The sequence below is a fragment of the Chlorocebus sabaeus genome, chromosome 18, assembly GCF_047675955.1.
Source record: "Chlorocebus sabaeus isolate Y175 chromosome 18, mChlSab1.0.hap1, whole genome shotgun sequence".
In the NCBI taxonomy this organism is placed as follows: Eukaryota; Metazoa; Chordata; class Mammalia; order Primates; family Cercopithecidae; genus Chlorocebus; species Chlorocebus sabaeus.
Window position 1 is genome coordinate 46,761,632 of NC_132921.1, and position 13,100 is coordinate 46,774,731.

The 13,100-nt window shown below is 42.4% G+C and overlaps 2 protein-coding genes and 2 pseudogenes across 6 annotated transcripts in view; all 4 read right to left on the reverse strand.

The window, feature by feature from the left end:
• Nucleotides 1–7,488, reverse strand: part of FHOD3 (formin homology 2 domain containing 3) — a 519,848-nt gene extending 512,360 nt beyond the window's left edge. Inside the window, exon 1 of the mRNA XM_073006355.1 lies at nt 7,386–7,488. Coding sequence (XP_072862456.1) covers nt 7,386–7,432 — 47 coding nt within the window. The 5' untranslated portion in view covers nt 7,433–7,488. The remainder of the gene's footprint in view (nt 1–7,385) is intronic.
• Nucleotides 425–6,216, reverse strand: LOC103222527 (WD repeat domain phosphoinositide-interacting protein 3 pseudogene; annotated as a pseudogene).
• MOCOS (molybdenum cofactor sulfurase) overlaps nt 6,326–13,100 on the reverse strand; it is a 60,436-nt gene continuing 53,661 nt past the window's right edge. For 3 of the 5 annotated variants that reach the window (XM_073006358.1, XM_007974247.3, XM_073006357.1), the window contains 2 exons: nt 10,245–10,349; nt 8,335–8,540 (listed from right to left, as the gene is read on the reverse strand). In XM_073006358.1, coding sequence (XP_072862459.1) covers nt 8,388–8,540; nt 10,245–10,349 — 258 coding nt within the window. In that variant the 3' untranslated portion in view covers nt 8,335–8,387. Of the gene's footprint in view, nt 8,541–10,244; nt 10,350–11,659; nt 11,818–13,100 lie in introns of all 5 variants that reach the window. The other 2 variants (XR_005234780.2, XM_037982363.2) reach the window with 2 other exon arrangements.
• On the reverse strand, nt 12,204–12,324 carry LOC119618729 (U4 spliceosomal RNA; annotated as a pseudogene).

A 13,100-nucleotide genomic window follows, 5' to 3' on the forward strand; every position in this document is an offset into this window, starting at 1 on the left:
AAAACATACCATTAGTTGCTTACATTTGTTGATATTACTAATATACTTGGATTTATATCTTCCATATGATTATTTTTATGTATTGTGCTTTTTCTATGATTTTTTCTCTTCCTGTCTTCTTTTGACAGGATCAAATTTTTGTTTTGTTTTTTTGTTTTTTTTTTTTGAGATGGAGTTTTGCTCTTGTTGCCCAGGCTGGAGTGCAATGGCACAATCTCGGCTCACCACAACCTCCACCTCCCAGGTTCAAGCGAATCTCCTGCCTCAGCCTCCCTAGTAGCTGGGATTACAGGCATGTGCCACCATGCCGACTAATTTTGTATTTTTAGTAGAGACGGCATTTCACCATGTTGGCCAGGCCAGTCTTGAACTCCTGACCTCAAGTGATCTGCCTGCCTCCGCCTCCCAAAGTGCTGGGATTACAGGCATGAGCCACCATGCCCAACAGGATCAAGTATTTTTAATTCCATTTTTGCTCAATTGATTTAGAAACTATAAACTCTGTTTCTGTTCTTTTAATGCCTCTCATAAAATTCTGACCCACTTCTTAACAAATATCAATTTAACATTGCCATGGTTAGGAAGACCTGCTCAGAACCTGACTGTGCCAGTTTGAATCACGACTCAGCCACACCCCACTGTGTCCCTTGGGAAGTCACTTTTGGCCTCCCGAGGGCCAGTTTTCCCCTTGGGTAAAATAGTGATGATAATAATATCAAACTCACAGGGCTGTTCTGGGGAATGAGCTAATTACCTAAAAAGGCTTAAGACCATGCCATGCATAGAGTAGGCTTTTAAATTAATAGTAGTTATTGTTACTGCTGCTGTATTACTCTCACCCTCCTTCTAAGAACTTTAAAATTCTTTAGCATGACCAATGACAAAACGTTACTTTTTGATAATTTGATTCTTTTTCTTTACTCTTCAATTAGTCATTAGTGTTACTATCATTCTGTATTTTTACAATTACTCTTTTATCTATTTCTTCACTCATTATTTCTCTTTCCTTATCAGTCCTTGATTCTAAGTTCAACTTTCTTCTCCCTGAATTACAAACTTTAGAAGTTCTTTCAGAGAAGATCTATTTTGGGTAAACTATCTCAGTTTTTGAGAGTCTTGGCCGGGTTCGGTGGTTCATGCCTGTAATCCCAGCACTTTGGGAGGCGGAGGCAGGCAGATCACTTGAGGTCAGGAGTTCAAGACTGGCCTGGCCAACATGGTGAAACCCCATCTCTACCAAAATATACAGGAGTCTTGGTGCACACCTGTAAACCCAGCTACTTGGGAGGCTGAGGTGGAAGAATTGCTTGAACCCTGGAGGTGGAGGTTGCAGTGAGCTGAGATCACACCACTGCACTCCAGCCTGAGTAACAGAGTGAGAACCTCTCTCCTTCAAAAAAAGACAGACAGACAGACAGACAGAAAGAGAGAGAGAGAGAGAGAGAAAGAAAGAGAGAGAGAGAGAGAGAAAGAAAGAAAGAAAGAAAGAAAGAAAGAAAGAAAGAAAGAAAGAAAGAAGAAAGAAAGAAAAGAAAAGAAAAGAAAAGAAAATATGTACTTTCCCCTTGTTCTTGTCTGATTGATAGCTTAGCTTCACTGAGCAGAAAACCCTAGAAGGACTGTGATTTTTCTCTCAGCACTTTGGACAGAGTCAATGTTCTGTCTTCTGGTCTATTGTTGCTTTGTAGGAATTTATCTCTTTCCTGTGGCTGCGACTTCAGATTCTATCTTTGTGTTTTGGGTTTCTATGGTTGCATTACACTGTGCCTATCATGGATTTATTTTTATGTATCGTGCTCAGGACTGTGTTTCCTAAAGTTAAGAATTCATGATTTTCCTTAATTCTTAAAAATTCGAATGTTATCTTTGCCCTGTTTTCTCTATTTTCTCCCTCTGGGATTGATTTGAACAGTTAGTCCTGGTGGAGTCTCCTGCTTTTCATTCCTTTGTCTCCTCCATGCCTTCTGGACGTCCTCTTTAGATCTGTTTTCCAGATCCCTCTTCAGATGTGTCTCAACTGAAGCTCCCAGTCCCTGAGTGTTAAAATTCAATCATTAATGTTTTATTTCATGTTAGCTTTGATACTTTTTCAATTTGCCTAACATCATGTTCTTTTCTTATGCCTTTAATTACTTATTTAATTTCTTCATTTCAACATTTGTTTTATGTTTGTTTGTTTGTTTGTTTGTTTGAGACGGAGTCTCACTCTGTTGCCCAGGCTGGGTGGCACGATCTCGGCTCACTGCAACCTCTGCCTCCCGGATTCAAGCGATTCTCCTGCATTAGCCTCCTTAGTAGCTGGGATTACAGGTGCCCGCCACCACACCTGGCTCACTTTTGTATTTTAGTAGAAACAGGGTTTCACCATGTTGGCCAGGCTGGTCTTAAACTGCTGACCTCAAGTGATCTGCTTATAATGCAAGAACTAACATTTACGCACTTGTCCATTTCCCCACTGTAGACTCAGTAAAAACGGAGTCTGTTGCAAAAACAAACTTGAATTTGTCCATCCTCTCAACCCAGTCCCCAGGTTTATATGCAGGCCCTGTCAGTCCCAGCTGAACTAACGGGGACAGCCAGGCAGTCAGCATGGTCTGGTCAGAGCCACTGAGTGTCTGCAGTGCTTTGATGAGGATTCTCTCTTTAATACCAAACATGGAAGTCCTTCTTAGGAAAGCAGACAACCATGTATGGTTTCAGACCAAGGTCACTGGGCAGCCCCGCCAGCCCCTGATCCAAGAGTCCCATGGGGCACTGGCACCAACCCCAGGGGTCTCAGGGACAATGAGTGTTGGGTGCTGTTGCACTCATGGTTGAGGAATCACAGCTTGTCATAGATCATTTCTAGAAACTGTGCATAGATGTCTGGGATGCATTCCCTTCTAGGGTTGAATAGGAATTTGTAGTAGCCACTGTCTGCACAAATCACAGTGACTGCATTTGGCTCTGCTCCAAGGGCCCAAATGCATGGAGAGCCCAAGGGAACCTGAAACTTGGAGAAACCCCTTTGGAACTAAAGGATTTTGGAAGGAAACTAGCTGATACCAAGTTGGACTGTTCATTCCTTTCTGGGTCCTCAGCTGCAAAAATGTATACTGTGCTGTGGTCACTGGATATGCAAATGAAGGACACATCTTGATTGAAGCTAATGCAGAAAACATTAGCTGCTTGAGATCCTCTTTGTAGCTCCTGGATTAAATGTCCTGATGAAGTATCAAATATTCTTATAAGCATCCCCCTTTCGGGTGTGGTTGCAATTCTTTTCCCTGCAGGTTAAGTGTGATGCAGCTCAGGATGCCCTCGGGAGCGGGAATGTCCACAGGTGGCCTCTCTGTGCTGGCCTGCTCCATGAGCCGCACATGGCCTGTGTGCCTGCCTGGCAAGGCCAGAAGAGAGTTGTTGCTATTAGGACAGAGGACACAGCAGCCTTTAGGGTTACAGGAGGTTTCAAAGATGTACAACTGATGGGGGTTCTGTGTGAGTGTGAACACCTTAATCATGGAGTCCAAAACAACCACAATTCTATCTTGCTGCAATTTAACTGCCTTGATTTCTGTAGCAAATTCTATTTCATTAACAGTCTCCTTTTTCAGTCATCTCAGATCATCACTTTGTTGGGAAGGTATTTTGGCTTTTTTCCACCAACAACTAAAGCTAAATAGTTGCAGCAAAATAACATTTCATTATGACCAACTCTTCCTCCTAGAAATTTTTGTTTCTCTTTTTCTTTTAATGGATTGGTGTTATAGACTCAGAATCCGTTTTCCATCCCACAAGCAAGGCAGCCGTGGTCCTGGCTGTAGAGCAGCTGATGTAGAGCAGCTAGTTACTGTGGGAGTTACATGGTAGGAGGATCATGGCGCCACTGGGCTGGCCCACCCATTCTCAGTGAGCTGGCTGGGGAGGCTGGCTGGCTGCTCCCACTGTGCAGGTGCTAAGGCCGCCCCACGAATGGAAGTTTTATAGTATTCTCTTTATGAAGACAACTTTCTCTCAAGCCTGAGCACCACTTGCCCTGAGCAAACAAGTTTGCTTTTATCATCTGGAAATTGTGGATTTGGTGGCTGTACATTTCCCCCTTTTGAAGATACCAGCATGCTCAGATTCAAATTTTAGGTCCAACTCTGACAAAATGCCTAGAACGGTATCACGTGACCCCACTCTGTGTATTGTATACATATTTTCCCTCCACTCAAATGTTGTTTCTCCCTATTAAGGTGTTGTTATACTCCCAATAATATATAAACCTACTACATACCCACAACAATTAAAACATAAAAATTTAGAGGAAAAAAATATTGTTATAGTACTAGATATACTTTTGCAGGCCCACATTTAAAAAATGGAACAAAGGTGAGAATAACTCAAAATATAGTAGCTGTAATAAGAGAAAAAAATAGCTTGCTTTCTGCAAAAGCTAAAAGGAAAATGCAATTCATAAGTTCCAGACAACACCTCTGCTACCAACATAATGAATCTTTCAGCCTAAGTGCAGTTCCCTTCTCTCATCCACCTGCCTTTGGCTTAGTTACGAGGACAGAGATGGTACCTCAGCAGGCTGGCACCTTTTCTTGCTCAATGTTTGCTCTTAATTTTTATTTCATTTTTTTAAAAGTTTTATTTGTTTTTTTGAGATGGAGTATCACTCTGTCACCCAGGCTGCTGTGCAGTGGCAGGATCTCCATTAACTTCAACCTCCACCTCCTAGGTTCAAGCAATTCTCCTGCCTCAGCCTCCTGAGTAGCTGGGACTACTAGTGCCATCACCATGCCTGGTTTTGTATTTTTAGTAGAAATGGGGTTTCACCATGTTGGCAAGGCTGGTCTCGAACTCCTGACCTCAAGTGATCCACCCACCTTGGCCTCGCAAAGTCCTGGGATTACAGGCGTGAACCACCACACCTGGCCTATGTTTGCTTTTTAAACAAAGAAAAGAAAATTGAGATGAACTGTTCCAAAATTTTTGAATTATCATGAATATCGTAAGTCATACAAAAAATAAAGAATAATACAACCAAAACTCATGCACCTGCCATCCTATAGCTTAAACATACTATATCACATCTGACTATTATCTAGTCTGTCTTTCCCCAATTAGTGATGCCTCTATAGTGAGATCTATAAATGTCGGTTCTGTTTCTTTTGTTTCTGAAACTCTAGAATCTGTTCAGTACATATTGAATAAAAAAAGCAACTTTTCACTGAAAGAGAAGGAGAAGCGGACATCTTTCAACATGAGAAAATAATCACTGCCTGTCCTTCTCCATCCACAAGGCTGAGGAGGGGATGAGGCTGACTCTCAATGGGGAGAAGTCAGCACTGCCACCCTCCTTAAAGGATTCGTGATGCTCACCAAACTAAGCGAAAGAAAACCTCTGTTCTGGCTAAAGAATGCCCAGAAAGATAAGTTGTTGTCTGTTCTCACCACATGTTTTTTTTAAAAAAGGACTTTTTGTGACTCCTGGAGGTTTGGTGTTAGAATTAAATTCAAGGGACATGACACTGTCTTTGATTTTTTATACACTTTGAGAAGCACATAAGGCTGAACTCCAGGAGATAAGAAACAAGGAGTGGACATAAAATCATAAATGTCCATAAACTCTGAATATGAAGCTACTCTACAGAATACACAAAGTACACTTTTAGCTGAAACTTCATACAAGAAATTTTGAAATTAGACACTAAAGACAAAATGTATTTAAAATTAATTTTAAATTAATAAAATACATACATTTAATATTCAATCAATCAATGTTAAAAAAAGGCCAGTTTTAAATAAAATCAGTCTGTCAACAGATTTCGAGTATTGTCTGCCGACACCAGAGACATGCTGGCACAGGGCTTGTCCCCATGGAGCTTACAATCTAGTGAAAACAGACCAATGTGAAATCAGTAATTATAAGTAGATAACCAAATAATAGTGTTGTAAAGGAGAGGATCTGCATTATAACGTCTGAAATCAAAAGCTGGGCACAGTGGCTCACATTTGTAATCCCAGAACTTTGGGAGGCTGAGGCAGGAGGATGGCTTGAGCCCAGGAATTCAAAACTAGCCTGGGCAACAAAATGAGACGCCATCTCTACCAAAAAAAAAAAAAAAAAAAATTAGCTGGATGTGGTGGTGTGTGCCTGTAGTCCCAGCTACTTGGGAGGCTGAGGCAGGAAGATCACTTGAGCCCAAGAGGTCAAGGCTGCAGTGATCTGTGATCACACCACTACACTCCAACCTGGGTGACAGAGCAACAGAGCAAGACCCCGCCTCAAAAAAACAAAAAGCCTGAAATCAGTCATGAAAGTATCTACTGCAAAAGGTGACATAGATGTGGATAAGAAAAAAATATTCCTGGTGACAAAAGCGACCTTTTTTTTTTTTTTTTTCCGAGACAGAGTCTTGCTCTGTTGTCAGGCAGGTGTGCAGTGACACAATCTCTGTTCACTGCAACCTCTGCCTCCCAGGTTCAAGTGATTCCTCTGCCTCAGCCTCCCAAGTAGCTGGGACTACAGGCGCGTGCCACCACGTCCAGCTAATTTTTTTGTATTTTAGTAGAGACGGGGTTTCACCGTGTTAGCCAGGATGGTCTCGATCTCCTGACCTGTGATCCACCCGCCTCAGCCTCCCTAAGTGCTGGGATTACAGGCATGAGCCACCGCACCTGGACAAGTGACCTAATTTTTGTAGAACATGTCTTCTTACTTGTTTTCCATCATAATTAATGTGATGTATTTGTCAGAAGGTTTTGGAAATGGGGCAATGTGCCATCTGGGAAGTTTCCCCTGCATGAAACTGGCCTGAGCAGGTGGATAAATCCATTACTTTAGAGCACGGTTCTCCTATTAGTTAGCTGATGAGGACAAGCCCACTTGCTGATGCGGCAGTGCTGAGTCTTCGAAGAGGTTGTGTTTTTAATAAACAGTTCACCCCCACTTAACTTCATTTGCCTCTTCTTTCACTGATCTCAGGAACCACCGAGTCAGAGTTGTACTTTTTACCCTTAACTCTTCACAGCACATGTGTGTGCAATCATTAGGCTCCATCTCAACAATCCTTGCAAACACAGCACACCTCATCTTTCAAATCCCACCTCATGCTGGGAACAACACAAAGTTCTACAAATGTGATAATGAAACAAACTAACCCTGAATCCCACAGGCTCTGAACAGATAAGTTAAGGAAGCCTGAGCCTGCTCTCCAATTGAGCAGCAGGAGAGATGGGGTGGCACAGGCTTTCAGAAGATGCAGTGGGTCATAGTGGGCAGGCATTTGGGGGAGAAGTGACTGGAAAAATACAACTATCTAAGTAGATGATGATGAAGGGACTAGGTTCACACATGGACAGCAGGCTTCAGAAGGACACCAGCAGAATGGATGTGGAGTGGATGTACTCACTCTGCATTGCTCCAGAGGACAGGGTAGGACCCCAGGCCGGAAGTCATGGGGAAGCAGATAAGGCACACGCAAGCTCAGCACAGGGAGAAACTTCTTAGAAACCCGGTGGGATGGGTAACTTCATTAGAGATGAGCTTTCCTCACTGGACATTTTCATCTGGAGGCTGCAGGAGCAGTGGTCAAAGATGATACAGACAGGATTCCTGAATGCCAAAGTTCCTCCCTCGATGGGATTTGGAAGCTCTCAGGTGGATGGACCAACACCACCCTGTGGGCTTGTAGAGGGGAGGACGACCACCTGCATAAGCACAGCTATCACTGAGTGTAACTTCAGGCTCACGAGCCATCCTCAGTGCATCAACTCAGTGGGGGACAAGGATGGAGGCCAGGGATGGGAAGCAAGAGGAAAGGAATTGCTGGTCTGCGCCTTTGCTCAGAATATAAATATCCTAGTAGAAACTCCCCCCAAGGAATGTGGTCACAAGTCACCCTCTGGGCCCTGGTGTGAGTATAAACCCACACCATCATGTGTGGGAGGAGGAGGAGAGGAGCACCTTCTCATACCCAGGATCACTGGGCATAGAATCCCTTCCTCACTACAAAGGAGTTGGAGAGATCCAAAGATGCTCTCTAAAGACAAAGTAACAATGTGAGAAAATGGCAAAATAGGGACCTGGAGTAAGTTCAATCTTCCCAGTGAACTTCATTAAAAATTTCATCTGATTATACTTTAAATACCTATAGGAGCCTCACCAGATGTGGGTGCAGCATTCATTCCCAAGGCCTCAGAACTGCTCTCCTGAGCAGAGCTAGTGCAAATGGGCAGGGTGAGAAGTCAAAGGCAGAAGGAAGCAGGTGAGAGCATTCCCTGCCTCTAAAGAAAGAGCTCTCCTTATTCAAAACATCAAGTTCTACTGAACCAAGTTGCAGATCTTAACAATAATAGAGATCACTGTAAAAGAGAAACTTTAATGTGTGCTAATTTTTTTTTTTTTTTTTTTTTTAGGAGGTAACATCCTGGTGTTTCTCAGATGCAGGTAAAACATGACCTTCCACATTCTCTTTCAACACAGGGAGCACCTGAGATCCTACAGACAGGAAACATGGAGAGGATAAATCCAATGATGTATGCATCAGGTACATGCCAAAGTTCACCTGCGAACAAAACAGCAACAACAACAAAAGAGGCTAGATTATTTTAGCAGTTAAAATAACTTTGTCAATATTAATGTTTAATTAAAATCAAGTCAGATCTTTAAAGACATATACTGAGACTTGGTAAGTCTTATCTGTTACATAGTAGAATGCAGTGGGACATTAAAAGAATCCTAACTTTAGACTCCAAAGATTCTCATCCTAAGGTGTCCTTTCCCTATGGTCGCCCCACACCTCTTTCTTGCTGGCCACATCTCTGTCCCACATGCCCAGAACTTCCTGCAGAAGGACCTTCTTCCTACTCTCAGCTCGTGACCACCACCAGGCCCATTTCCTGTTTGCTGCCTGATATAAAAGGCTTTTGGGAAGACAGTGGCAAAACTCTGCATTTTCCTTGAGAAAGAATGATATGAGTTCATTTTGTCAAATTCTCCTGAATAAGGATGGAAGGTCCAAAATGAAGAGCAGGTAAGTCTGCTCAATGTTAACCATCAATGCAAGTGAGCCACTCAGGACCCTTTGGAGGACCTGACATGCTCTCCGATCTGTTAGTTCCTGTGATAACATCTGTTGGACACCCTCATGTTCCAGGCCCCAGGCTAGGGGATTGGGCCAATTCCTTATGACTTGTGCAAATGTGGGTGAAGGGTGCAGCCTCTGCACTCTCACTGCGACTGTTCCGTAAATCTAAAATTATTCCAAAATTTAAAAATAAAAGGTTCATGCACATGAAAACTGCAGTGATGGTAAGAAGCACTATTTTCATGGACCTTAGTATTATATTTGTGCCTCCTCCTTTCTTCTCCTGGCAACCTGCATGGTGCAGGCTCAAAGTTCCCACACCCCAGAAGACACAGACTGCACTGACAGACATGCTGCTGTAACAGTCAAATGCACCACTCTGCAGGCCATTTCTATCCCATATTGGTAAGAAAACTTACATAAATCAAATCTCTATACTGTGAAACAAAACCCTGGCTTTGAAGAAACACAGAAACAATGTAACACATTTTACCATGAATTAATTTGCCAGCTTATTATTGGAAGTAGATATAGTGTTTGCATTATTTCTGTTAATTTTCAAGAATCGCTCTATGTAGCCTGACTGCTTTACTTGGCTTCCTGGAATTCTTTGTAAACAAAAAGTCCTAACAGAAAGTATAAGCCTGAAAATAAATCTTTCTAAAGAATCAACACATTGGAAGTTCAGTTTTTATAATCTGGAATGCATAACACTTTGTTGTTTTAACCCTCAAGAAAATGAATTTCCAGGCTTAATGAATGCATTTCCAGTTTAATGAAATGTACTGACTCGTTCTATGCAGCTACTCTATTCACAGTAAGGCACTTTACTCTTCATGAGCTCTCTGTGGTAAAGAAACTAATGATCAAGACAATAGAATTACTTTACTTGGTGTTTTTTTGTTTTTGTTTTTGTTTTTGTTTTTTGTACTCCATATCTCTTCAACAAGATTGGAAAGAATAAAAACACATGTAGTAAAATAAAAAATAAGTGAGAACTTGGATGGAAAGGAAAAATAAAATGAAACTACAAACAAGGATAGGTTAATGGCAGCCCAACAGCTTTGGGTGGGCAGCAAATCCCCCATTTAAAAAAATAACTCTGCACTATTATGAACATAGTTCTGGTATTCATAACACCAGGATTGGAAACCAGGTGTCATATTTTGCAATCACGCTTACCTTTGTTTCACGACTCTCAGAAAGTTTTTGGAAAACGTGCTGGTTTCGTTGCCCAGTTTGCTGGTCGATGCAAATCATCTGGCATCTGTGACAAGGCCCCAAAACCTGGCAGGTGAGAAGGAAAACACAGCATTGCCACAAAAGTGACCAGAGCCTTGCACCTCAGAGGCAGGAAGCACACAGAAATGCCCAGTCCCCTAATTACTGAGAGCCAGAACGCAGCACCTGTTCACCATCTCTGCTGGGGAAGCATCTGCATTTGTCTGTCAGCTAAAAGACCACTGTTTAAGGGCTTTGCAGAGAAAGAAAAGAGGGACTGAGAATCTTGAGCGTTCTCAGGAAATGTTGAACAATGGATCTGAGGAAGAAAAGCACTCAGTGACTGAGAAGACAAATTGGAAAAAGAGAAAAGTCGCAGGAAGCCGGGCACAGTGGCTCACACCTGTAATCCCAACATTTCAAGAGGCGGAGGCAGACTGATCACTTGAGGCCAGGAGTTTAGGACAAGCCTGGCCAATATGGCATAACACTGTCCCTACTAAAAATACAAAAATTACCCAGAGTGGTGATGCATACCTGTAATCCCACCTACTCAGGAGGCTGAGGAAGGAGAATCACTTGAACCCGTGAGGCGGAGGTGGCAGTGAACCAAGATTACACCACTGCATTCCAGCCTGGGCAACAGAGCAAGAAAGAAGAAGAAAGAAGAGGAGGAGGAGGAGGAGGAGGAAGAGGAGGTCGCAGAGCCAGTGCTGGCCCCTGTGAGAAGGTCATCAGAGAGAACTTTCATGTGTCAATGCCCTCTGACCAAGCAACTTCATGTCTAGGAATCCAACCTAAGAAAGGAATCAGAAGCCCAACCACAGTCGTGTACAAAGATTTATCCTCACATTATTCATAATAGGAAAAACTTGTTAACATCATAAACTTGTTAACATCATATGGTGGAGAGAAATGATTAAGTAAATCATGCTACACATATATGATGTATATGGCGCAGGCATTAAAATTATGTCATGCAGGTATTAAAAGGAATCTATAAAAACTTTTAAATAAAATGGGGATATGTTTTTATAACTGTAATAAGTAGGGAAAAAATTATTTTAATATACATATCTGTATGCATATATCTATATACATATATATATCGCTCTCCATATGTACCCAGACCTGCATTCCACACATACACAATACTTAAAGCGCATTGTTACAGTTTCTTAACACAGGTCATACTGTCTGGTGGAGCTTAAAATCCCCCATAATATAAACATAAGAAAGTATGCAGCTCAGCAATACTGAGACTTCTTTTATTGCACATGTAAAAAGTGCAAAGGTACTTGATTTTCTTATAACCATTGTCTCCTCAGCTCACTCATGGGCAAAGACAAATTATGCATGAAATTAGAAACACTCACCTAATCTGGATGTGTCTTGGCCTGTTCCTGTTACTGGTGTGAAAGTTGCAGATACCAGGATGAAATCACTCATCAGACCCAAAGAAATTGGAGCCAGGACGGCACGAAGGCAGGGAGTTCATGCTTGCATTTCTGAGATAACGACTGTCAAGGACTTTCTAAAATAATCCCACAAGAAATTCCTCCATGTCCTTCATGCATCTCATGCTTTTCAGGATCCATGTCTTGCATATATGCACATAGTTCTAGACTGGGTTTATCACTAGACATTCTTTAGGACTGCAGTTCAGATAAGACGTTCTTGAAGGAACATTTGCCTAGTAACAGCATCTCCATCAATGAACTGATGCCAATTCTGACTTTGAGCCTCAGGAACCAATAAATTATGTTTTCAAGCAACTTGTATGAACTTATTTTTGCCCATGAAAGCTTTCCCTTACTCTCTCCTCTTCAGGTGCACCTGTGGCTTGCCATAGCTATGCATCCTAGTTTATAATCCTTTTTGTTTACTCCTGAATAAATTCATCACCTTAGGAGATCATTTTCTCTGGTGTGTTTTTTAAAATTTATCTTGTTTTTGTTTTTAATTGGGAAAAGTTTTCAATTAGCAATAATCACACCTCAGATAAACCTCATTGGCTCTGATACTGACACTGTACAAAGGTCTAATTTTTTTTTTCAGGGCAGGTTGATGCTCACATTCTGGCACTGGGTACTAAACCAGTGGAAATATAGGCTCCCTGTGGTACCAAAGTCAAGATTCCCAAGCCACGTAAGCACCCAGAACATGCTGGAAAGGAGCTCTACCAAGGACTTGGCAAACCTGTGTCCTCTCCAGATCTCGTTTCCTTGTCTAGATCCTTGGCTGTATTTGGTGAGAACTATAACAGGGATACAGGGACTCAAGCCCAGGCCTGGTACTTGGTCATGCTCAGGAGTGGAAATTATCTCTGTTATACACAAGGATCCCTGCGGTGGAACGAGGCTTTTGTAACACCACAAAGCTGTGTCCTCGAGGAGTCAGTGTGGCTCTTCGTTTCCTGCACCCTCTTACCTCTTCGCCTAGAAAGCAGCTGATGCATAGGCCCACCTCCTGCAGAAAGGAGGCCAGGGCCCTGAAGCTCACACCAGCCCCAGCCTCTAGCAGCCACCCGACAGGCAACACCTTCTGTAAAAATCCTGTCACTTCAATGAAAGACCCTCTTAGAACAGGTTCTCAAACTAGCAGAAGAAAGGGCATTTTCCAGACACTATTTTCTTTTACTTTTTTTTTTATTTTTGAGATGGAGTTTCACTGTTGTCGCCCAGACTAGAGTTTCGCTCTTGTCACCCAGGCAGTTCCCTACAACCTCCACCTCCCGTGTTCTAGCAATTCTCCTACCTCAGCCTCCTGAGTAACTGGGATTACAGGTGCCAGCCACCACACCCGCCTGATTTTCAT